General features: G+C 36.9%; 1 protein-coding gene across 1 annotated transcript in view; it reads right to left on the bottom strand.

Moving 5' to 3' along the window:
- Positions 1–23,356, bottom strand: part of LOC139148009 (uncharacterized) — a 497,920-nt gene extending 474,564 nt beyond the window's left edge. The window contains exons 1-7 of the mRNA XM_070719264.1: positions 23,295–23,356; positions 6,964–7,034; positions 6,194–6,424; positions 5,738–5,956; positions 4,501–4,731; positions 4,045–4,263; positions 720–950 (exon numbers count right to left, since the gene is read on the bottom strand). Of these exons, the coding sequence (XP_070575365.1) occupies positions 720–950; positions 4,045–4,263; positions 4,501–4,731; positions 5,738–5,956; positions 6,194–6,424; positions 6,964–7,018 (1,186 nt within the window). The 5' untranslated portion in view covers positions 7,019–7,034; positions 23,295–23,356. The remainder of the gene's footprint in view (positions 1–719; positions 951–4,044; positions 4,264–4,500; positions 4,732–5,737; positions 5,957–6,193; positions 6,425–6,963; positions 7,035–23,294) is intronic.
- Between the last annotated feature and the right edge of the window lie 796 nt (positions 23,357–24,152).

Genomic DNA, 24,152 nt, shown 5'->3' with positions numbered 1-24,152 from the left:
GGCAACACTTGCATGCCTTTTGTTCCATGGTCGTCTCGGTAGACTATTGGCTTTTCATATTAAAATGAGCTTCAAAGGTGTTAAACTTTTTGGAGGCTTGGTTTGTGGTTGATAATTACACGAGATTATGCGAAGCATACGACGAGATGGCATCGTACTGCAAGTCGCGTAGCAACCATAGTTACTTTGTGAGCTCTCAGGCCAGAAACACTGCCTCACGCCAATCAAAACATAACACGCCAGCAGTTTCATAAACATGTCCTTTCTTGGCGCACGTGTAAAAGACGGTGTGACTGACCGTAAACCATTGAGTAAAACCAGACAGTATCGATAAAAGACTTTCAAATTTGGTTCATACACACTCATTATATATTCATAAAAATATGAGAGGAATTTTTAAAACGGTAAAATCCACTTTCCTGAAGCTCAAAACACTCCCGTTTTTGCCAGCACATCCATTCCGATCAGCACCACACGACAACAACAACACAAACTTTGTCGAACATACTTTCGCTTATCAATTGGTGAAAATCCGAAAATTACCGAAGGGTGCATGGTCGGCACTCTTCGGAAAAGAGAGCCAAGAGCTTCGTGAGGCGAGGCAAACATGGATTGCTTACGTAACCGCTTCACGCCTTAAACAATAGCTGTTGCCACTCTGTGTATGATATTACTCTGTGATTTCAGTGATTATTGTGCTGTTCTTAAAGAATACTTACAGCCATAGCCCGATAGTGTCTCTGTGCAATCATTCGGGAAAACTAGTTTTACTCCTTGTACCAGATGGTCTCCTCCCAAATCAATCTGAAATGCAGGTCGAGTCACCACCCCAGGACCTGAATCTGCACATGTGTTTGGTGTACCGTCGACGAGGTAGGGCAGGGTGTTTAGTGTACCTTGTTCTAGCCTAATCCCAGTGACTGGCTTATTCAATGCGACATTGTCTCGGCCTGAAATTGTGGCATGTTGATAATGTTTAGACACAGAGGAGGTCATTGGCACTACTACCCCTCCTCTTCTTTGATTTGAGTTTCTAATCTACACAATCCTTCAAAAGTAGGTATCATGAAAACGTGTGAACATGCGCCACAAAATGACACGACAGATATACGGTTATTGAACCAACTCTAATGGAGGATTGCCATGTAGTCGGGTTGCATTGTTCGTTGAAGATGTGCCCTTGTATGATACGACTGGTGCAAGAAAGCGATAAAACCTCTGGTTTGTGTACACAAGAAATTAGTGATAGTGTATGCATACTACAATGGACTATGTAGAGGACATATATCTTCTGCATACGAGCAAAACTTTGCAATATCACTTTAATTTCATAAGTTAATCACTATCTAACAAGTTACTGCTATATCCTGACCACTAATTTTATCAGAATTCCAACCTTGTTTCCTTGTTCATATAACGGCATAAAGTAAATGATATTTGAAAACATAAAATTGAAAGTAAATGCCACAACATAAAAGGTTGAATTTGTACAAATGCATCATTGAGTTGGGTATTTCGAATTATATCTTTTTGATATTGAATTGTCTAATATATCATGAGGGAAAATGCCATGAGGATTTGACTGGTTAAGAAGGGCTTGACTACGCAGTTTCTGCGTAGTGAAGCGTCATTACGTAGTCATGGTGACCCCTGGCCAGCTGTCAATATCTTTGGGGGCTTTTGTATTTTGGCCTGCTTTGCATATGCGTCGTTGGACACGACCTGCAAATCACCCAGGTAGTCAATTAAACTATTAATTGACTGTTTACCGACCCAATTAACATTATCCAGCAGTATCAGTCATATTTTAATCGCGTGGCCCGGGTGGGCAAAACGTAGGAACGCGTTTATTTCTATGTGTACGTTTCACTTGTGGTGTTGTTTGTACCATCGTGCGTTTGAAGTCCTTGTTTCACCTACAGCATTACCTTCAAGGTGACAGGCTTACTATTAATGTTCAGTATCATTGCACCGAGTTCTGCCCACGGTGAAAACCACCTGTTTTGCCTACTAATTACTGCCCGTAGCTGCCCGTCCTGAATGTAGCCCATCATTGCTACAGTAATCAGTCAATATATAATACCCTGCGCCTTATACTTTTTATATAAACTTGTAAAATCATAGTCCGAGCCGTAAAATTGTTGACTTTCGATCCGATATGCAGGTTGATCGTTGAATCGCACCGGCGCATCCATGTTTACTTGCCCCATAAGCTTACTACTCTGCAAAGGGTGGGTAGATGGAATTCCAGGGCCAAAAATGAACACCGGGCGAAACTTTTTGTGAATCCATGTGAAAACATAAATCATTTATCAGTTTTAATATATAGCCTACTCCTCAATTGTAAGTTTGATCAAATTCGAGACCACATTCAAGGGCTATTCAGACTGTCCATATACGCACACACAGGCAACCACCGGTGAATATCAGCGTCAGCGGCATAACTATCGGATCGTAAATCGATCGGCGGTTTGGGGGCCCTGGACTATGATTTTATAAATTTAGGCCTATATCACAAGTAAATGTTGTGGAATATTAAAGTTCCATTAGCTGTATCTTCTGGCGATTTTTCCGTTAGTTTTGATTGAAATGATCACTTGCACATGTTGAATAGCCTGTCAAATAACAGAGAATCGCATATTATTCGGAAACATTACGTGCCCTACAACTAAATAACATGTGATTTTACAACGGAAATTTCAATTTTTGTCCGGACAGAATGACAAACTCTGTTGACACGCGGATTGCAACGTAGGCATTCTTCTGCACTGCGCGAGCCATTTACAGCAATTTCAAAAGAAATATTCATTACTTATGCCTGGTACTTACGTCGTAGTCAATTGTCTGAGCACGTTGCGTAGCCAGATGTCTGGCAATCCACGACGCAATGTTGTTTTGACCAGCCATAACGTGAACTTGTACATCTCGCGTGATCGCGGCGTCACCATATCTGCGTTCTCCCCAGCACGCCGAGCATGCCAGACGTCAACAAACGAGCTCGGAAGGGCAACACGTTTGAACAAAAATTAGCAGTTTTATGTGGCTATAACATCACTAATCATGTTTGTTTCTTCGTAAAACAAAATTTTGCAACAAATATGAGCCTCCAACATGGAATTTTCCGAGGTAAAAAATGGTCAAAAGTTACAAATAATGGCCCTTTAAGATATCGACCTATTACTGTATTGAAAAGGCCAATTTCGTGACGGGCAGTGCTAGAAGAATGACGGGCAGGGACGGCAGTAATTAGTAGGACCGTTTCTTTGAATATTGTTCGATATTAAGTGACGGTCAAACTTTTGGGTGGTGCGCGTGACCGAGCAGATAATTAAGGTTTTTGTCCAGTGTTGTTACCATTTGTCCATGGTAGAAAACATTGACGGAAAACCAGAGAAAACAGTCCCGCTCCGAGAACAGCGCCGAGACGGGGATGGTGTCTTTTGGCACGCGTATACGCCAGTCACCTAGGCGACGGTAATCCGCACAACTTATCACCATCGGGAAGGTACTCCTCCCCCTATACCACTGGCGATCCGGCCCTCAAGGCACTACGTCATTCGACCAAGCATTGTTATTGTAATTTCCTGCATAAAATTAACAGCGAGGTCAACCGGTCAAATCGTCTTGGCATTTCCTGGCATGTTTTCGTGATTTTATTCATATGGACCGAATACTTTGTTTTCCTATATATCGTGTAATTACTTCATTCAGTACAGCTTTTGCAGGAAGAAAGAAAACTATTTTAATATTGCTCATCTTGCATTTCTCTCGTACAACCACGTGAAGAAGAGCAACAAATCTCATTTCGACTACAGTTGCTTTAGAAAGCAACCAAAATAAAAGAGCGATGAAATTCTCATTGGTTTCTGAACCAAACTGAATAACTAATATATTCTTTAATACTACATAACATTAATGTATTTTCGGCATCAATAAAACTGAGTAACATCATTTTAAAACGCTAGGTACCGTAGGTTTACCGTTTGCACCGATAAAAATTACACTGTATTTACTAGCCCATATCACAAACAATATCTTACCTACCTTGTCCGTAAACCTTTAACTCGCAAAGGTAAATTGCACGAGGCAGAGATGATACAATCTCCTTTACCAGCGTTATGTATCTTCCTATTACAGGGCCGGCTTTGCACTTCAAAGTAAACTCTCCATTGGGTTCGAAGACGTCATCCTTTATTCTAGCACATACTTCACCTTTACCATTCTGTTCATCACTAACACTGATAACCGTTTCGTGGTATCCACCTTTAAAGAAAATACAGATACACTCTAATCAATTTCTACAAAAGTGCAGTAGTGATTTAGCTTCATTTCTTTACATGTCATCATTTCTGTGTGTTAAAATGATATTGATCAGCTGACAATATTATTTACATTTTGATATGTGTAAAGAAGTTTGTCAAAATTACAAATCTTCTGCAATGCGTGATGTTTGTGCTGTCTATTTCAGTGATTATTGTGCTGTTCTTAAAGAATACTTACAGCCATAGCCCGATAGTGTCTCTGTGCAATCATTCGGGAAAACTAGTTTTACTCCTTGTACCAGATGGTCTCCTCCCAAATCAATCTGAAATGCAGGTCGAGTCACCACCCCAGGACCTGAATCTGCACATGTGTTTGGTGTACCGTCGACGAGGTAGGGTAGGGTGTTTAGTGTACCTTGTTCTAGCCTAATCCCAGTGACTGGCTTATTCAATGCGACATTGTCTCGGCCTGAAATTGTGACATGTTGATAATGCTTAGAACACAGAGGAGGTCATTGGCACTACTACCCCTCCTCTTCTTTGATTTGAGTTTCTAATCTACACAATCCTTCAAAAGTAGTATCATGAAAACGTGTGAACATGCGTCACAAAATGACACGACAGATATACGGTTATTGAACCAACTGTAATGGAGGATTGCCATGTAGTCGGGTTGCATTGTTCGTTGAAGATGTGCCCTTGTATGATACGACTGGTGCAAGAAAGCGATAAAACCTCTGGTTTGTGTACACAAGAAATTAGTGATAGTGTATGCATACTACAATGGACTATGTAGAGGACATATATCTTCTGCATTCGAGCAAAACTTTGCAATATCACTTTAACTTCATAAGTTAATCACTATCTAACAAGTTACTGCTATATCCTGACTACTAATTTTATCAGAATTCCAACCTTGTTTCCTTGTTCATATAACGGCATAAAGTAAATGATATTTGAAAACATAAAAATGAAAGTAAATGCCACGACATAAAAGGTTGAATTTGTACATTTTCACCATTGAGTTGGGTATTTCGAATTATATCTTCTTGATATTGAATTGTCTAATATATTTTCGTGATTTTATTCATATGGACCGAATACTTCGTTTTCCTATATATCGTGTAATTACTTCATTCGGTACAACTTTTTTCAGGAAGAAAGAAAACTATTTTAATATTGCTCTTCTTGCATTTCTCTCGTTCAACCACGTGAAGAAGAGGAACAAGTCTCATTTCGACTACAATTGCTTCAAAAAGCAGCCGAACTAAAAGAGCGATGAAATTCTCATTGGTTTGTGAACCAAACCGAAAAACTAATATATTCCTTAATACTACATAACATTAATGTATTTTCGGCATCAATAAAACTCAGTAACATCATTTGAAAACGCTAGGTACCGTATGTTTACCGTTTGCACCGATAAAAATTACACTGTATTTACTAGCCCATATCACAAGCAATATTTTACCTACCTTGTCCGTAAACCTTTAACTCGCAAAGGTAAATTGCACGAGGCAGAGATGATACAATCTCCTTTACCAGCGTTATATATCTTCCTATTACAGGGCCGGCTTTGCACTTCAAAGTAAACTCTCCATTGGGTTCGAAGACGTCATCATTTATTCTAGCACATACTTCACCTTTACCATTCTGTTCATCACTAACACTAATAAACGTTTCGTGGTATCCACCTTTAAAGAAAATACAAGTACACTCTGATCAATTTCTACAAAAGTGCAGTAGTGCTTTAGCTTCATTTCTCTACATGTCGTCGTTTCTGAGTGTTCAAATGATATTGATCAGCTGATAATGTTATTTACATTTTGATATGCGTAGAGAAGTTTGTCAAAATTACAAATTTTCAGCAATGCGTGATGTGTGTGCCGTCTCTTTCAGTGATTATTGTGCTGTTCTTAAAGAATACTTACAGCCATAGCCCGATAGAGTCTCTTTACAATCATTCGGGAAAACTAGTTTTACTCCTTGTACCAGATGGTCTCCTCCCAAATCAATCTGAAATGCAGGTCGAGTCACAACCGCAGGACCTGAATCTGCACATGTGTTTGGTGTACCGTCGACGAGGTAGGGCAGGGTGTTTAGTGTACCTTGTTCTAGCCTAATCCCAGTGACTGGCTTATTCAATGCGACATTGTCTCGGCCTGAAATTGTGGCATGTTGATAATGTTTAGACACAGAGGAGGTCATAGGCACTACTATCCCTCCTCTTCTTTGATTTGAGTTTCTAATCTACACAATCCTTCAAAAGTAGGTATCATGAAAACGTGTGAACATGCGCCACAAAATGACACGACAAATATACGGTTATTGAACCAACTGTAATGTAGAATTCCCATGTAGTCGGGTTGCTTTGTTCGTTGAAGATGTGCCCTTGTATGACACGACTGGCGCAAGAAAGCCGTAAAGATAAAAGGAGAAAGAAAAATATCATAAATATTGCTCTACTTGCATTTTTCTCGTACAACCACGTGAAGAAGATTGCACGTCTCATTTCGACTACAATTGCTTTTAAAAGTAAATTAACTTTTTAAAAAAAATCAATGAATAATAATTATAATATGAACAAGCATGCATCTGAAAATTATTTTACAAAATTATTACATTAACGTTGATGTACACAAGCAACTGCTTGTTGCAAAAAGCAATCTGACAGATTTTGTACAACCTTAGAAATACTGACCATATGATTCGCGCGTCACAACTGCAACAACCAGCATAAATAGCACGAACTTCATCCTTCTTGTTCTTTTTCTTGGAGTAGCGATTAGATCAAAGAACATAAACGTACGAAAAAATACACAAATAAACCTTATAGAAAATCTAAAAAAACGATTAGTAAGCAATCAGACGGGGCAGATATGCAGATATGTATGCTCAGAAAATCAGTGAAGGGGCAATCGGAAATAAAGTACAGGCTCAAATGCACATACACAAAACCAGTCAAACTCAATGTAAAATTTGAGTAAACATCAGATTTGATAGCGGACTTGGACAGAGACAACTTAAAGAAAATTGCTTCAACAGACCTTAGGCATTACAATGAATGGAATGCCTTGTCCTCTGAATGAGAACATCGGTTGTCACTGATCAGTGGTTACAGTTCAATTTGATAAAATTATTGAGCATTAGTTGTTATTATTTGTTTCATTGTTTCTTTTTTTCATAGTATGCAGCCAACTATGGTTTTGCAAGATTCAATGAGCTCCAATGATTAAAATGTGGTACGACAAAGTTTTCTATCGATTTTTGTCTGTGAATAAAGTTTCATTTATTCATCAATATAGAAAATCTTAACGACTAAGTCCGAGCTGTCCAAACTTTACAACGACCAAACCAGTGTGCAGTACGTATACGGTTAAGCATGTACTGTTGCCGTGAACAGTTCGGGACAAGTTCTGAAGCGTACACGTACCGTATCGTAGAGTACCTGTACCGTGCCGTAGTACGGTAGGCTGGATGGTGTGATGACTTTGGGTCGAATCATAATATGTCCATGGTTTTAATTATTCAAACGGCATACTTCTCAGAAAACCCGAGAACGTTTCAATTCGTCGCAAATTTCTCTACAGTGCAGCTAATAAAAATGAAATCTTATCTTTTCCTTCAAACATGGGTTATTGTTCATAACATCTATCTGCAATGAGCACCGCTTTCGTCAAAAACAATACCAAATATGCCGCCTTTCTATGTTTTGGAAAGTGTTAATAAAATCACTTCTAAAGCTTGACTTTGCTCAATTTGACTTTTCGTTGTCATTATGTCATCGGACTAATATGGTGATTAGTACTACGATTAACAGATCTGAATCATCGCGCCGCTGTTCGCAGGAAAATTACATCCTTCCGACAAAGCATTCAGGCCTTGGTTAGCAGCTAACCTGTATCGTGCCGTAGTACGGTAGGCTGGATGGTGTGATGAATTTTTGTCGAATCATAATATATCCATGATTTTAATTATTCAAACGGCATACTTCTCAGAAAAACCCGAGAACGTTTCAATTTATCGAAAAGTTCTCTACAGTGCAGTTAATAAAAATGATGTCTTATCTTTTCCTTTAAACATGGGTTATTGTTCATAACCTCTATCTGCAGTGAGCACCACTTTCATCCAAAACAATACCAAATGTGCCGCCTTTCTATTGTTTTGGAGAGGTGTTAATAAAATCACTTCTTAAGCTTGACTTTGTTCAATTTGACTTTTCACTGTCATTATGTCGTTGGACTAATATGGTGATTAATACTATGATCAACAGATCTGAAATCATTGAGCGCTGTTTGCGGGAAAATTACATCCTTCAGACAAAGCATTCAGGCCTTGGTTGGCAGCTAACTGCACGACATTACATCGTTTTCCACATACATTTACAACAATCGAATGTCAGAATTACCGTAGAATCTGTCAAAGATGTTGACTTTACTAGAAACTTACGTCAGTTACAACTGTGGAAAAAATAGCGTAAAGTTTCATTGCATGCAGCGAGCGAGAAATGTAGTTAACACGTGCAATAAGTTGTAAAACTTGTATATCGCCAGAATATGAAAGGATTGAATATCGGAACAACCGAGTTATTTCATACATGTAAATCGTATTACACGAACGACACATATCTTTCAGGCCTTCTTATCGTCAAGGGTCGGAAAGGATGTGAATGTTGGCCAATGGGGCTATGTAAAATATCACCAGAATTTCATCAACCGTACCGTACCGTACCGTACCGTACCGTACCGTACCGTATCGTATCGTATCGTACCGTACCGTACTGTACTGTACCAGTATCCGTACCGTACATACGTTTCCTTTTCTTCGCACGTACTGTATGACAATTGATGAACGATTCTAAATGATAGCAAACTTCTATCTTAATGCGAACGGAAATATTTGTTAGAAGCATTTTCGAGTAGGACAACAACAGACGTCGCTTACAAAAACAGCGAGGAACAAAACCTGTAGCCCCTATAGTTACTGCGATACACTGAAGTAGGGCAAAGGTCATTCGAAGTCATCAAAAAGTTGTCGAAAAATGTTGGTCCCATAATGAATCGTAAAATCTTTAACCCCTGTAGTTCCTTAGATACATTGATTTTGCATAATCAATAAGGTATGAAAATAGTAACTGAATGATTTGAAAATCGTCTCAAAACGACAATTTTGACAAAAGAGGGTCTAAACAGTGTTTGGTTGTTCAAATTTTATGCAAATTAGTGAAAATACAATATTTCAATAAAAGATTACAGCGAGGTCATGTTACAATTGAAATCAAAAATCATTTGCACCAGTACTCATTAGGCCCTGTAAGTCCCATAAATTTGAAACAAGCATATAGAATTTTTCAGTTCTATCCAGGCAAAAAAAGGTTATGGAAGAATAAAGTTTAATTCCTGAAAAAACAATAGGGCACCAAGCCCAATTGACATTGGGTCCCTAAAATTTAGAGGTCACTTTGCAAAATTAGGCACTAGAGAAAAAGTCAACTAACACTATAAATCAAAGTGGCCGCCATTACTGTGTTAATTCTGTGGAATAAATGAAAATTTCAAGTTTCGAAAAGTGAGACGATAAATTTTTTCTTATTCAAAGAGACTTAAAATGAGTCCCCTCAATGGTAGATCGGAAAAGAATAGTAAACAATTGAGAGCCGTACACCAGCAGAGAAGAATCGCAAACCAGACATAAAATGAAAATGGTCCCGTGTTTCAGTATATAAGTGTCGTCAACTTTGATCATTCAGATACCTCTCTCTAATCAGGAAAGTTCATTAAATATGCATAATAGTTTTTACCTGAATTAAAAATGCTAAAGGAGTCGTAATAATGTTAGATCATGTTATCTTCAATGCACATAGCATGTTTTGTTAACTGTATAAAAGTCAGTCCAGATAAAGATCTCTAATTACAAAAGATCGTTAAATATGCAAATTAGTAATCAGATTAAGTAAAAATACTAAATGACGTTCAATAATGTGATATAACAGTATCTCCAATGTACAAAGGAAGTTTCATCAACGTTGATCGAATCAATTCAGATATTCATCCTTAATCAGAAAAGCTCATTAAATATACAAATTATTAATAAGCTGATCTGAAATTGCTAAACGATTTCAATGATGTCAGATCATAGAATCTTCTATGTCGTAACAAGTGTCGTCAACTTTAAACAAGTCAATCCAGATATACCTCTTAATTAGGAAAGTTCGTTAAATATGCAAATTCGTAATTAGCTGAAGTAAAAATATGCTAAACAACTTTTATAATGTTAGATCACAGTATCTTTGATGTACATAGCGACTTTCGTCATCTTTAATTCAGTCAATCCAAATATATATCCCTAATTAGGAAAATTCATCAAATAAGCAAATTAGCAATTATCTTTCATGTCATCCCTTAATATCTGTCACGGCTGATTTATCCTTGTGTGATCAACATTTGTAGCAAATCTTGTCAATTTGGGTGCAGTCGTTCTCAATGTATAACCGTCTTTTCTGAAATCATTAATTATGTAAATAAGCATAAAATATGCAAGGCACACCCACCAAAAACTAATCAGTTCTTGCCAGTTGAAAACCTATGTACACATTTGTTGCGATCTGATCAGCCGTTTTGCGATATCGAGCCACAGACAGACAGACAGACAGACAGACAGACAGACAGACAGACAGACATTCATCTAAAGCTCACGAGAGTTAACATTTGATGTTCGAATGTTTGTCCCCGATGCACATTCTACATTAAAAAGACCCATTGAGTGTCAGCGACACCATTTTAGCAATGCTTTACTTTTGAGGGGTTTAAGGGGATTTGAACACGAGTAAAGAATGTGTATGTCTAGGATGTCTGAAAGATTCCACCAAAAGTTTATTTGCTGTGATTTATTTTTCAATGAAATAAACTGTCTTTCAGGTTTTGTTGCAAGTGTCAGTAACATTTTCTAGGTGTACTTTATACAGCATATTGTAATACCCAGTACTCATCTTCTTCACACTGACTGTGTATCTGTGTCCTGTATTATTGTTGAAAATCAAATTTAGAACCACACTCGACATTACTTTTCAACCATATATACTAATACACGTGACTCATTAACACGGTACATTGACAAATAGAATACCGGGTATTTAACATGCCATAAAAAGAAGACCAACAAACTGTAATTTATACATACAACAAAATCCCGAAAATACTCACAATGTTAGAGTTACTGTACATGTTTAGCTTTTACACAAATAACAAAGTATTGACATATCAAAAATCAAAATTTCCTGAAGAAATGGCATTCAGCAGGGCGGTGTCATCAAATTGCCATCGTCTTCTCAAGGGTCATAAAATTCTTTGAGTGGGCAGTAAGGTTTCATTATTTTGACAGGGGCACAAGAAGAAATTGTCCGACTGTCCCGGCTATAATAAATGAACGCCCCAGTGGTATACAGTGATAAAAGATCACAAGAGAGCATCTTCATTCAAAAAGTAAAATATCCTACAAATCTATCTACGCAGAGTGGAGAGATGCACGTGAGAAGGAACCATAAAAAGACCAATTAAAGTAAACTCTGATAAACTACATAGAGTTGATTGCATTAAATGTTTCTTTTCTTTATTACGACATGCATTTATTATGCTTTTGCAAAACTGAGCAGATCTGACATTGAAGGGTGTTCATTAAGAAAATGCAGAATTTCAATGTTCGCACACATCTCTAAAGTGTTCCCTTTTTCTATTGTGTTACACCCATAACGCGATTATCCTGCCATGGGCTCGGTCGGTCTCTTTGTAAGGTAACTACCGACCGTATTTCAGTTTGTGTAGCGAGGTAGTCCACTGCTCTGAATAAAAAAATGATCACTTCGGATCTCGAACTACCACTTACTGATATTTCCGCGATTACTGATCTAATAATTTCTATTGTTTCTTTAAAGTGGAGCAATTGCCATTTTTTGCGCAATGATACACGCTTCATTTGACACTATTACCAAGAAAATGATTATGAGGATGACACGCTGCTTCTGATCACAAACGGCCAGTAAGTCAGGTACACCTTTGATTTTTCCTAATAAAATATTCTGTAGACGTCCATTTATCGGTACTTAACATCCGTTATTTCACTTACAGGTGGCCTTTATAATATTTTCCCTTGCTATCGCATGTGAATTAACCGTTATTCCGGTCGAAAATTTTTGCTTGATGACTTTCCTGCTCCGTCACGGCAAACGTATGTGTAAATTATCCGCAGTTGTACGCCTTGCTTTGTTTGGCAGGAAGACATGTTACATTCCCGTATTCTTAAGTGAAAGTGTACATCTTCCGAGTAAAATTGTTGAGTGCTTACGTGTTTCACAGGAGATGGTTAGCGTTGATTTTGAGTGACAACGATAGATGTCGTCACTTACACGAACTTATAAAATATTCGGACTTCTGAAAATTACAACGATGCATTTTATGATGATGCTTCATATTTTTGCTATTTATTCCTGAGATTATCTACGGTATTGCAAAGTATTGAAAGTCAATAGCCCGTGTAATTAATCCGATGATACATTTGTAAGAAATCGGAAACTGTATTTGACCAACGGCATACAACATGGGATTTATGTTGGCTGATGTGTTTACGGATGTGCGTCGTATTTAATTATTTTGTCGCAAGAGTAAAGGGCTGGATGAGTGATTGTTTTAAAAAAACATGTTAATGTCAACAAGGGAAAAAATAAGGGTATAACAAACGAGTTATAACGGAGGGGACGTGTAGCTAACGAAAGAATCGTGTCCCGGTTTGAGATACTGTTATATTTTTGAAATCATGGCACTTAGATATCTTTAGAACAACAATCTATCCGGCCATCCACCCTGAGTGTCGTAAAAAGTAAAGATATCAAATGCCAACGAAACACGTAATGTCAAATAAATATCATATTTTTGTCTCCTTGCACAAATGTTTAACAAGATTGTAATCACTAAGTCATCCATTAACTTACACAGCTAGAAAACAAACATCACTGTATTAGATGGCTTGGACATCTTTTATTTTATCTTTTCGTCTTCAATTTCAATTCATGTGTTTATTCACATGAGCTAGTATCGAATAAAGAATGTGTCTCATAATTCATTTCTGCTGAGGATTCCTGACATTAGATATTTTTTGATGTCTGTACATACTGACTACCGTAGACATGAAAGTGAGGAAATACAATGTATATAGATAGTAGGACAAACACATCTGGCGACAAAGCGTTCAATTCTTCAGAAAAGCCATTTAAAAGACTTCGATGAGCCCAAATTGTCAAATATTTTACCAAGACAATGTATGATGACATTCTGCCGGGTCATCATTTTCTTTATATTGTTTTGTGTGTTAGCAGATTTTCTTAAATACGTCTGCTGCATTTTTTCCAATCTCTCTGAACACAACTATGAATATGACCTACGTATGCATATAAATTCGATCCATTTAGAGACTGGCTCTACATTCAAGTGTAAAGCCTTGAAACACAGAGCTGTGCCTAAATATATGTATTCATTCAAAACAAATAAACTATGAAACTTGCATGAGGATGCGTTTTATTGTCCAGAGCTACAAATCGAATGAACTTCAAAAGATGTTTTTTCAACAATGTCAAGCATGTGATATTTTTTAATGTGCACTGAACTTTGGAATGACGTAAATGTCATTTTGAAATGCTTTGTTGAATATTAAAAATCATATGAAGTTTGCCCATAAAGTTATTAACTTGAGGTATGTCTGTAATATAACTTTTTTGTTCGATGTTTGAACAATAGAATCCCAAACCCAAATGGATTAAGATGAGACTATTCTTATACCACTTGCAAAAATTGCACTTATGTTAGGGAGCATTCGTTTTTTACGGGGGGGGGGGGTCGGTGGAACTTGAGCGACAAATGAAATGTAAAAAGCGACCCTCCTCGAAATCAAATTTCTAAAATTCGACCACCCCCAAATTCATCAATTGAAAAATGTGAACCCCACAAAAAAATCCAAAATTCATGAGATTTGATTGTTTAACCCTTCGCACCCTATGGCCCTGGGCTGAAAAATTAGGCCCTTCAAAGTGCTTGCAAGACAAAGAGTTACCCACCCCAATTTTCATGCACAAAAAACAGCGACCCTCCCCCAGATGTCACAGTCATATCTATAATATCTTAATTGACCTATAATTTCCATTTGATTTTTGAACTTCAAAGAATCCTTTTTGAACTTTATTAATTATCACTGGATGATATTCCAATATCATATTGGTTTTTCAGATCTGCTCTTTCAAATATGATATTCTCGTCACGTACATTTACATCAATTGTCAAACCTTTTTAAAGCACAGATTTTAATAGCTAGTTTTGTATTGTAAAAAAATATTTAAAGTTTCCTCATATACCACAATGTATAGAGAATCAACATTTTCGGTGAAATTCCAAAATCATTTTTTTTGCACAAACGTGAACTTGTAATCGCCCTAGTCTAATCAAGTACACTAATATCAATAATCAAGAGTGCATAAATACACAGATTTACCTAGTTTTGTATTGGAAAAAATTATTCATAGTTTCCTCATAGACAAGATAGTGAATCAACATTTCGGTGACATTCCAAAATCAAATTTCTTGCACAAACATCCACTTGTAACCACCCTAGTCTAATCAAGTACATTAATATCAATAATCAAGCGTACATAAATACACAGATTTAGCTAGTTTTGTATTGGAAAAAAATAATTCATAGTTTCCTCATAGACAAGATAGTGAATCAACATTTCGGTGAAATTCCAAAATCAAATTTCTTGCTCACACATGCACCGGTAACTACCCTAGTCTGATCAAGTACATTAATATCAATAATCAAGAGTCTATAAATACACAGATTTAGCTAGTTTTGTATTTAAAATAAATTATTCGTAGCTTCTCATAGACTACTCATGTATGGAGGACCAAGCAACATTTCGGCGAAATTCAAAAGTCAAATTTTTTCCATAACTCCATACAAACCTTTATAAAATTTGACCCCCGCCTTCCAAACATTGATTGTAAAATTTGACCCCCCCCCCAAAAAAAAAAACGATTTTGTAAAAGTCAACACCCCGATTTCCACCGACCCGCCTCCTCCTTGTAAAAATAATGCTCCCTTATTTTATTGTCGGGAAAACAACTTATGTCAATTACCTTCTTGTCATTATATCATTCCCCTCAGAAAGTGTAGTTCATATTGATCAACGTCAAAAGCTGTGCGAAACATGTTTATATTAAACTAATTAATGTATTCTGTATTGCGCTGTACCTCTAACACTTACAGTGTTGTGTTACGATTAATTTGGGAGTCATCATTTATTCTCAAACTAAATACGCCTATTTTCCTATAATTGATACCCACGGAGTGCACGAAGCCCATTCCTTTTAAAGGGCACCGACATGACCAACCAATCTCAATTGCATACGCAAGCTTACGTATTAATAATAAGTGAAATAAACTCAGTACTGCTGAAAACCGTATCGTTAACCCTAAAATAAACACTTTTTCACCCAATCACAGCGATCCCGCACAAAAGACCGGAAGTGCTCTTTGGGCGATCTCGCAAATACGGAAATGACGCAACCAAAGGTACGGAGTACCGCGAAGCCTAACCGAGATACGTAGACGTCCATAGAATTAGGAAGACTATCTTGTACAAAAAGATTAGCCATGCTTAACCGCTATATTGCGTGATGGTGTTTTGTTACTTAAGTTTCCAAAGACCCAGGATTATTTAAAAGTGTTGTGAAGTGCAGCGCCTTGGGCAGAACGATATCTGCCAGGTACCGGCAGATTGGTGTTGTGCATGCAGTGATCATGCATTTGTGTCCGCTTCCTTTGAATCTGCGACACAGTTCTGAAAGTTGAAACAGTGAAAGCTGTACTGGGATTCAAGGTGCGACATACTAGAGTACTGAGGCCAAATGCGGTGCCCAGTAAGCTTATATTTGTTCAATCTGTTTCAGTGGATACCCCAGGCCAAAGAAGAAAATCGACAGCTATCGAAAAATTGTCAATAAAGCTATTTGTGTGCGCCATTTTGACTGGTCCGAGGGTTACGATGCGTGCGTATCTCAAGTTGATAGCTGCGATACTACATATTATGTGAGGGCAAAAACATCCTCCAACAACGGAACTACCGGTACTACCTATCATAAACTCATTTTTTAAAATAATTAAATGGTGGGAGAGGCAGTCGTCTGACGGTAATGTCGTCCCATCCCACCGAACAAGAACCCCCCTCCACTGTCTATATGGCTATTTCTATCCGATTGATCATTAATGACAAGGCTTGCTCGTACGTCACCACGACTGGCTTCTCTGCCACCTTCTCTGGGTTTGCCTTAGCATAGTTTTTTTTCTTGAGAGAGAGAGAGAGAGAGAGAGAGAGAGAGAGCACAGTGCAGTCCCACGCCTCGAGTGCATCATGGTTACTTTACGTAGCTAAGAGTAACCGTGCACGGACAGTATAACATTTGCTTAGTCTTCATTACCACGTATACCGTTGAAAAATTACCATGGAGTTTTGCACTAATTTAGTATCGCCTTTAGTTGTAGATCATGATTCAAGCAAGAAGGAAATAAAACGTTCAAAAGCCCAGGAGTTAATCCAAATAAATCTACAGTTACACACAATTTCATATGTATTACTTATTCCTAAAACAGTCTAGACAGACTGTTCTAAATCATCGCTCAGGCACAGTATGTTGTGCCTGTACTACATGGCCAGCCTTGTTTATCTCATTGCACATTCACGCAATTTTTTTATCCTGATAGCACGTGATTAAATTTTGACAGGCATCATACAGCAATGGCCAATTAAAATGAGACAAAACGAGACAAGGGCACGGCCCCGCATCCATGTGCATTTATATCAGGCATATCTTTGTTTAAACTGATGGCACGTGATTATATCTTGACATCCATCAAAAGAAAGGGCCAATCAAAAACAAATACTGTAGAGGCAGCAAAGTTTGTGATAACCACATAACAAATCTACCAGTAACATTATATCACCCAAGGTCACGTTGGCATGCAGACATGAACAGACAATTGTATGTGTATATGCAATCAGCACACTGTGGCAGAAGCGCAAACTGCCTACTTTGAGAATGACTTACAAGTGTGTAATCGTAAATATTTTATTTGGCTTTATTTATCAGAGCGAGGGGTTTGATTAAAGATATTTTGATATATAAAAATATACCAAACTTTATTCCCCAGCCTCTGGAAGTAGTGACACCCATATTTGCATATGAATAGAATAAGAAAAGGTCGACTTTTCTGAGCGCTTGAAGCCAAAACAGAGGGTGAAGCGCCGGTCAATATAATTTCACTGCCCGTCGCTGTCGGCTCCTATCAATGCCCGTCAGAAAATTAGCCTACCAATCACTGTAATCAGTCAGTAACTCAGTACCACAGACAACTACTCTTTATAAAAACCTACAAATTAATAGTCCCAGTCTCTAAAACGTTGATTTTCGTACGAGCAGTAATGCTGATCGTGTGATTGTACACTCCGGGTGTACACTGCTCAGCCACGTCTGCCCGTCATTCACGAAACTAGCCCCTCATGATTTACTTGAACCTGTCGATATCTCAATACCAAAGACCACTGCTAGTTTTGGAAACCAACAAAATACCGGCTCAAGATTCCACAAATGTTTATTTTCGAACCAGTGGCAACGCGTTTGTATGATCATGGAACAGACAAATCTATCTTGCAACCATTCTTCACCGTGAGTCATGCAACTGTGTTTCAATGCTTCGGGCTAAGGTACGGGCGGTGCACTGTACTGTCATATATGGGATAAGTTATCTGTTTTCAATTACACGGATAGATTAGCGTCAGATGAGCTACAAAAAGATTTTGCAGAATTTTTGAATACGAATATTGGTAATAACAAATCTGACATTAACTCAGCCACTAAGCATTTTAATGACATCTTAGATAAAGCCTGCAGTGGAATTTTCAATAGACAAAAGCAGAGAAAGAAAAATTTAAAGAGAAAGAAATCAAAATGGTTTGACAAAAAATGTGATGAAGGAAAAAGGGACCTAATAGCAACAGCTAAACTATTAAATAAAGCTCCATATGACAGTCAGTTAAAAATTATCTATTACACAAAGAAAAAGAAGTTTAAAAAACTTGTTAAAAATAAGAAATTGCAATTCTGGCAAAGCAACTTAGACAAACTAAACAGTCTACATGCTAACAATTCACATGATATGTGGAAATTGATCAAGTACTTAAAAAATAATGATAAAGATAATAATACTGGAGATTGTGTCTCAGCAGCAACATGGATGGAATTTTACAAAATTCTTGCTCAATTGAAAATGACAGGTATAATGATTTCCAACAGCAAATTATTGATAGTTTAACATCTGAAGAAACTAAGAATCAGGCTAATCAGCAGCTGGATAAGTCAATAACAACTAATGAAGTGTTATCAGCAATTAGAAATTTAAAAAGTAAAAAAGCAGCAGGGATTGAGGGTTTTGTATAGAGTTGTTAAAACATGGTTCCTCCTTTCTCTGTAAACCCTTAGCTAAATTATTTAATGCAGTTCTAGACACATCCAACTTTCCAGACATCTGGAATACAAGCATTATGAACACACTTATTTAAAAAAGGAGATAAATATGACCCAAAAAATTATAGGGGCATTTCTGTTGGAAGTTGTGTAGGAAAAGTTTCTCTTACATTCTAAATGAAAGGCTAAATAGTTTTTTATATGACAATCATATTAATCAAGCTGGATTTCGCAAAAACCATCGCACAATAGATCACATATTTACCCTGAAGACAATAATACATAAATATATTAACAATAAGCAGAACATTTATGTTTGTTTTGTTGACTTTGCTAAGGCTTTCGACTCGGTATGGAGAGTTGGTCTTTTTCATAAACTTCTCAAAAATAACATTAATGGCAAATTATACAGACTTATAAAACACATGTACACCAACACAAAAATACACATCAAAACAAATAATTTTATCTCGCCCAGCCTGAAAGTTGAAAAAGGAGTAAAACAGGGCTGTGTTTTAAGTCCTAGTCTGTTCAATTTATATGTCAATGACTTGAAAACAAATCTAGACAAAGTAGATACTCAACCACCAGTGTTGAATAATACCCCAGTTAACTCATTATTTTACGCTGATGACCTTGTCTTAATCTCTACTTCAAAAGAAGGTTTGCAGAGGGAGTTAAATACACTACACACATTTTGCTCCAATTGGAAACTTGATGTTAATTTACAGAAACCCAAGCAATTAATTTTAGTAAATCTCCTTTGATAGATAAACACTTATTTAACTATGGTAGTACATGCATCAAATCTGTTAAGAGCTATACATACTTAGGACTGACAATTAAATCAAATGGCAGTTTTAGTGACACAATTACAAATTGGCTGATAAAGCAGCAAAATCTTTGTATAGTTTAAAAAGGGTTTTATTGCACAACAAAAAGATAAAATTTTCCCTACATCTATTCAATGTTTTCATTAAACCTGTTTTACTGTATGGCTCAGAGATTTGGGGACAAGATTTCATGGACTACAAGAAGTGGGATAAATCAGCAATTGAAAAAACTCACCTCAATTTTGTAAGAACATTTTACAGTGTAATAGACAAGCTTGTATGCCGCTGTGAGGGGGTGAACTAGGACAATTCCCACTTCTACTTGAGATCAAACTTAATATTGTTAAACACTGGCTTCATATCGTACAACTGCCACATTATAATCTCGCTAAAGAAGCTTTTCTGGAGCAAATGGTAAACAACACTAACAATAGATCCTGGTTTAACTGTTTAAGTGCTTTAATTAAAGACAATGGAATGGACTTTCTCCTTGATAAAGCTCCATCACTTAAACACCACAAAGTTATAACTGGATTAATGAAAACAAATTTAACAAACAATTATGAGCTCTTTTGGAAAAAATTGATCACTGATGAAAATAGTAAACTAAGAATGTATGCCAAAATAAAGCATAATTTTAGATTAGAACCCTACTTAACACAGTTACAAGGTGAGAAAAGAAAATTACTCACCAAACTTCGCATTAGCAATCATGATCTAGCAATTGAAAAAGGAAGACACACTGTTCCAAAAACCCCAATTACTGAAAGATACTGCAATCAGTGTAACACCAACAGTATTGAAGATGAAACACACTTTTTATTAGTCTGTCAGAAATACAAAGTCCAAAGAAAGAACTTTTTCAGTAAAATCAACTTCCCAAACGACAATACTGAAAATCAGCTTATTTCTCTACTAACAAAACAAGAGTTCTCTTTTAATGAACAACTTGCAGATTATATTTTACTTTATACAAACAAAGAAATACCTAGTTATATTTATTATTAGCTACTATTATTATACTGTAATACTTTATCTTTATTGAAGAAAATTTTAACTTATTTTTGTATCACACTTTTATTGCCACAAATGTGATGTAAATCCTATATTTACAAGCAAGCAATAAAATATTATTATTATTATTATATTATCTCCCCAAGTGGTACTTCAGTAAAAAGGGCGTGAACAAAATACTTTCTCCGAGCCGGCGCACATGGTGAGGAAATTTCCCTAGCGAGGCAAAATACCAAATATGTTGAATATTTTGCACAACGGCACAAAAGGAAAAAATAACGAAAAATCTCTGGCTGAGCAAATAGCATCGAATGAAATTTTACTCAGCTTTCCTAGCTACTTTCTCTCATGTGGCAGGCATATACGGAGTAATTTGCAGTCAATTCGTAATATCTACTTGGAAGTTATTACTGTCGCCTATTTTTTTCTCAATTGGTTCGGAAATGTCGTTCATGCCAACGTTCTGCTCGCTGACACAATCAAAATCTGCATCAGGCGGGAGCAAACGCCATTGCTGTGTATTGCGGTACACCAGCCTGCGGGCGAACTTCGATGACGTAACAACATGGCGGCAGCATTATTGCGGAATGATTAAAAGTTGCCAGCCGATACCGCATATTAAATGCGAATTTAATGCACAAGGAATGCACATATGGCAAAGAAATTCGACAAGTCTGGATTATACTACAGCACAAATTGGTCAAAAACGCTTTAATTTTCATGTCAGTTCCCCTTAAACATAGAATGTGCCTCGGGGTAAGAGAAGCGGACTCTCAAAATTATACACTTTTTTCTGGTCTGCATGTAGTGGGGGCTCATTAAAAGCTTTTGGAGTAAGAAAATTGTTTTACCTTCTTAAGTTTTCGAAAACCGAAGATGTTTATTTTCTTCATAGATTTCATATAGTAGGCCTAATGGCAGCCACTTTGAAATGCAAATATCGATAAATTTTAATTATTGTTTTCTCTAGAACCAAACTTTGCATGATGACCCCTGTTTTTTATTCTTGATTTGGTAAGAGAATGGTTGAAAATTTCATTGAGTAAAGTTTGAACAAATATTAAGTCTTTCACTTTCGAGTCCAGTCGCATCCTATCTTAAGAGTATCGTCTGCCCAACGCGTGCTACAGATCCGGTTTTTCATCAAGCAACCTAATATACCCTCTTATAGCTAACCACCGATGGGCCATACGATGCTTGTGTTCACATTCTGTCAGCACACATGGGACGTCTGACAACAGATATAGGCTGTCATTTGTTTTAAGTTTGAAAGAGGTATGAGAGTGTTTTTTAGTTCTGGGTGTACTTGCACAGCGTATTGAAATACCCAATAGCCAGCTTGTCGACATTGACTGTGTATGTGTCCTGCATTGTTATTATTGATTATCAATTTAGATCAACACTCGAAATTACTTTTCAAACATTATAATACACGTGACTCATTAACACGTTGTATTGACAAAATAGAATACTGGGTATTTAACATGCCATAAAAAAGATGACTATCAAATTGTAATTTGTACATTGATAGAACAAAATCCCCAAAATATTTGAAAGGTTAGAGTTACTGTACAGGTAACTTTTACACAAAGAACAAAACATTGAAATTTCCAATATCAAAATTTCCTGAAGCAATGGCGTTTTCCAAGGCGGGGTCACAAATTCTCATCTATTCTCAGGGGTCATAACATTCTTCCAGTGGTTTGTGGGTTTCATTATTTTGACTGAGGTAGAAGAAGAAATTGTCGGGCCGTGAGGGCTATAATAACTGAACGCTGCCTTAGTGGTGTACAGTGATTCAAGATCACAAGAATGCATATTCGACCAAAAAGTAAAATATCTTACAAATCAATCTACGTACGCTGAGTGGTGAGATGCATGTGAGAGGGAACCATAAAGTCAACTCTGATAAACTACATAGAGTAGATTGCATAAAATGTTTCTTTTCCATATTACGACATGCATTTATTATGCTTTTGAAAAACTTAGCACATCTGACATCGAAGGGTGTTCATTAAAAAAATGCAGAATTTCAATGTACGCACATCACTGTAAAGTGTTCCTTATTTCTATTGCGTTACACACGTACACGCTCGAGCGATTATCCTTCCGTGGACTCTGTCTGTCGGTCTCTTTGCCAGGTACTGTAACTACTGGCCGCATTTCAGTTTGTGTAGCGAGGTAGATCACTGCTCCGAATGTGAAAACGATGAACACCTCGCAACTCGACTAACCACTTACTGATATGATATATCCGCGATTAAGTATTTTATCATTTCTATTGTTTCTTTGAAGTAGAGCAGTTGCCATTTTTTGCGCGATGATGCAAGCTTCATTCGACAGTTATACAAGAAAATGATTATATGGATGGTGATTATATGGATGGTGTCCTTCATAATGTTGTTCCTTGTTTTCAAAGCCTAATTTACCGTCGTTCCGGTCGAAAATTTTGCTCGGTGATGTTGCTGCTCCGTATACGTATATTTGAATTAGCTGCACTTGTACGTCTTGTTTTTTGGCATCAAATAAATTAGTAAGGATATTGCTTGGCAGGAAGGCACGTTTCACTCCAGTATTCTTAAGTGAACGTTGACACCTCCCGAGTAACATTGTGAAGTGCTTACCTGTTTCACGGGAGATGGTCAGCGTTGATTTCGAGTAACAACGATGGATGACTTCACTAACGATGACGATTACACGAACTTATAAAGCATTCAAACTTCTAAAAATTACAGTGATGCAATTTATGATGGTACTTTATATTTTTGCTTTTTATTCCTGAGATGATCTACGGTATTGAAAACTATTGGAAATCGATAGCACAATTAATCCGATGATAGATTGGTGAGAAATCGTAAACTATATTTGTTCAACGGCAACACGGGTATTATCTTGGCGGATGTGTTTACGGATGTACGCCTTATTTCATTTCTCGCGAGAGTAAAGGAGCTGGATAAATGATTGTTTTAAAATACATGTAAGTGTCAACATGAAAAAATAAGGGTATAAGAAAAGAGTGATGACGGAGGGGACGTGCAGCCAACGAAATAATCGTGTCCCGGTTCCGGCCATCCACCCTCGTAAAAAGTAAAGATATCAAATACCAACGAAAAATATAATCTCAAATCAATATCATATTTTTGTCTTCTTGCACAATTATTAGCAAGAGTATTATCAATAAGTCATCTATTAATTTACGAAGGCTATGAACATGCAAAATTTACAACGCCATCGATCCACCTACTCAAGAAAACGACAGAAACAGACATCACTGTATTAGATGGCTTGAAAATATTTTTTTATTTTATCTTTTGTTTTATTTTAAACTACTTTATTTATCTACATGAGCTATCATCTCATAATGAATGTGTCTTATAATTCATTTCTGAAGAATGTCGAACATAATGCTAACATATGCATATTGAGGATGCCTAACACTAGATATTTTGATGTCTGTAGATAATGCCTATCGTTGACATGAA

Source organism: Ptychodera flava, chromosome 13, assembly GCF_041260155.1.
Source record: "Ptychodera flava strain L36383 chromosome 13, AS_Pfla_20210202, whole genome shotgun sequence".
Taxonomy (NCBI): domain Eukaryota; kingdom Metazoa; phylum Hemichordata; class Enteropneusta; family Ptychoderidae; genus Ptychodera; species Ptychodera flava.
The sequence above is the reverse complement of the archived record's forward strand: the minus strand, read 5'-3'. Positions and strand labels throughout refer to the sequence as shown.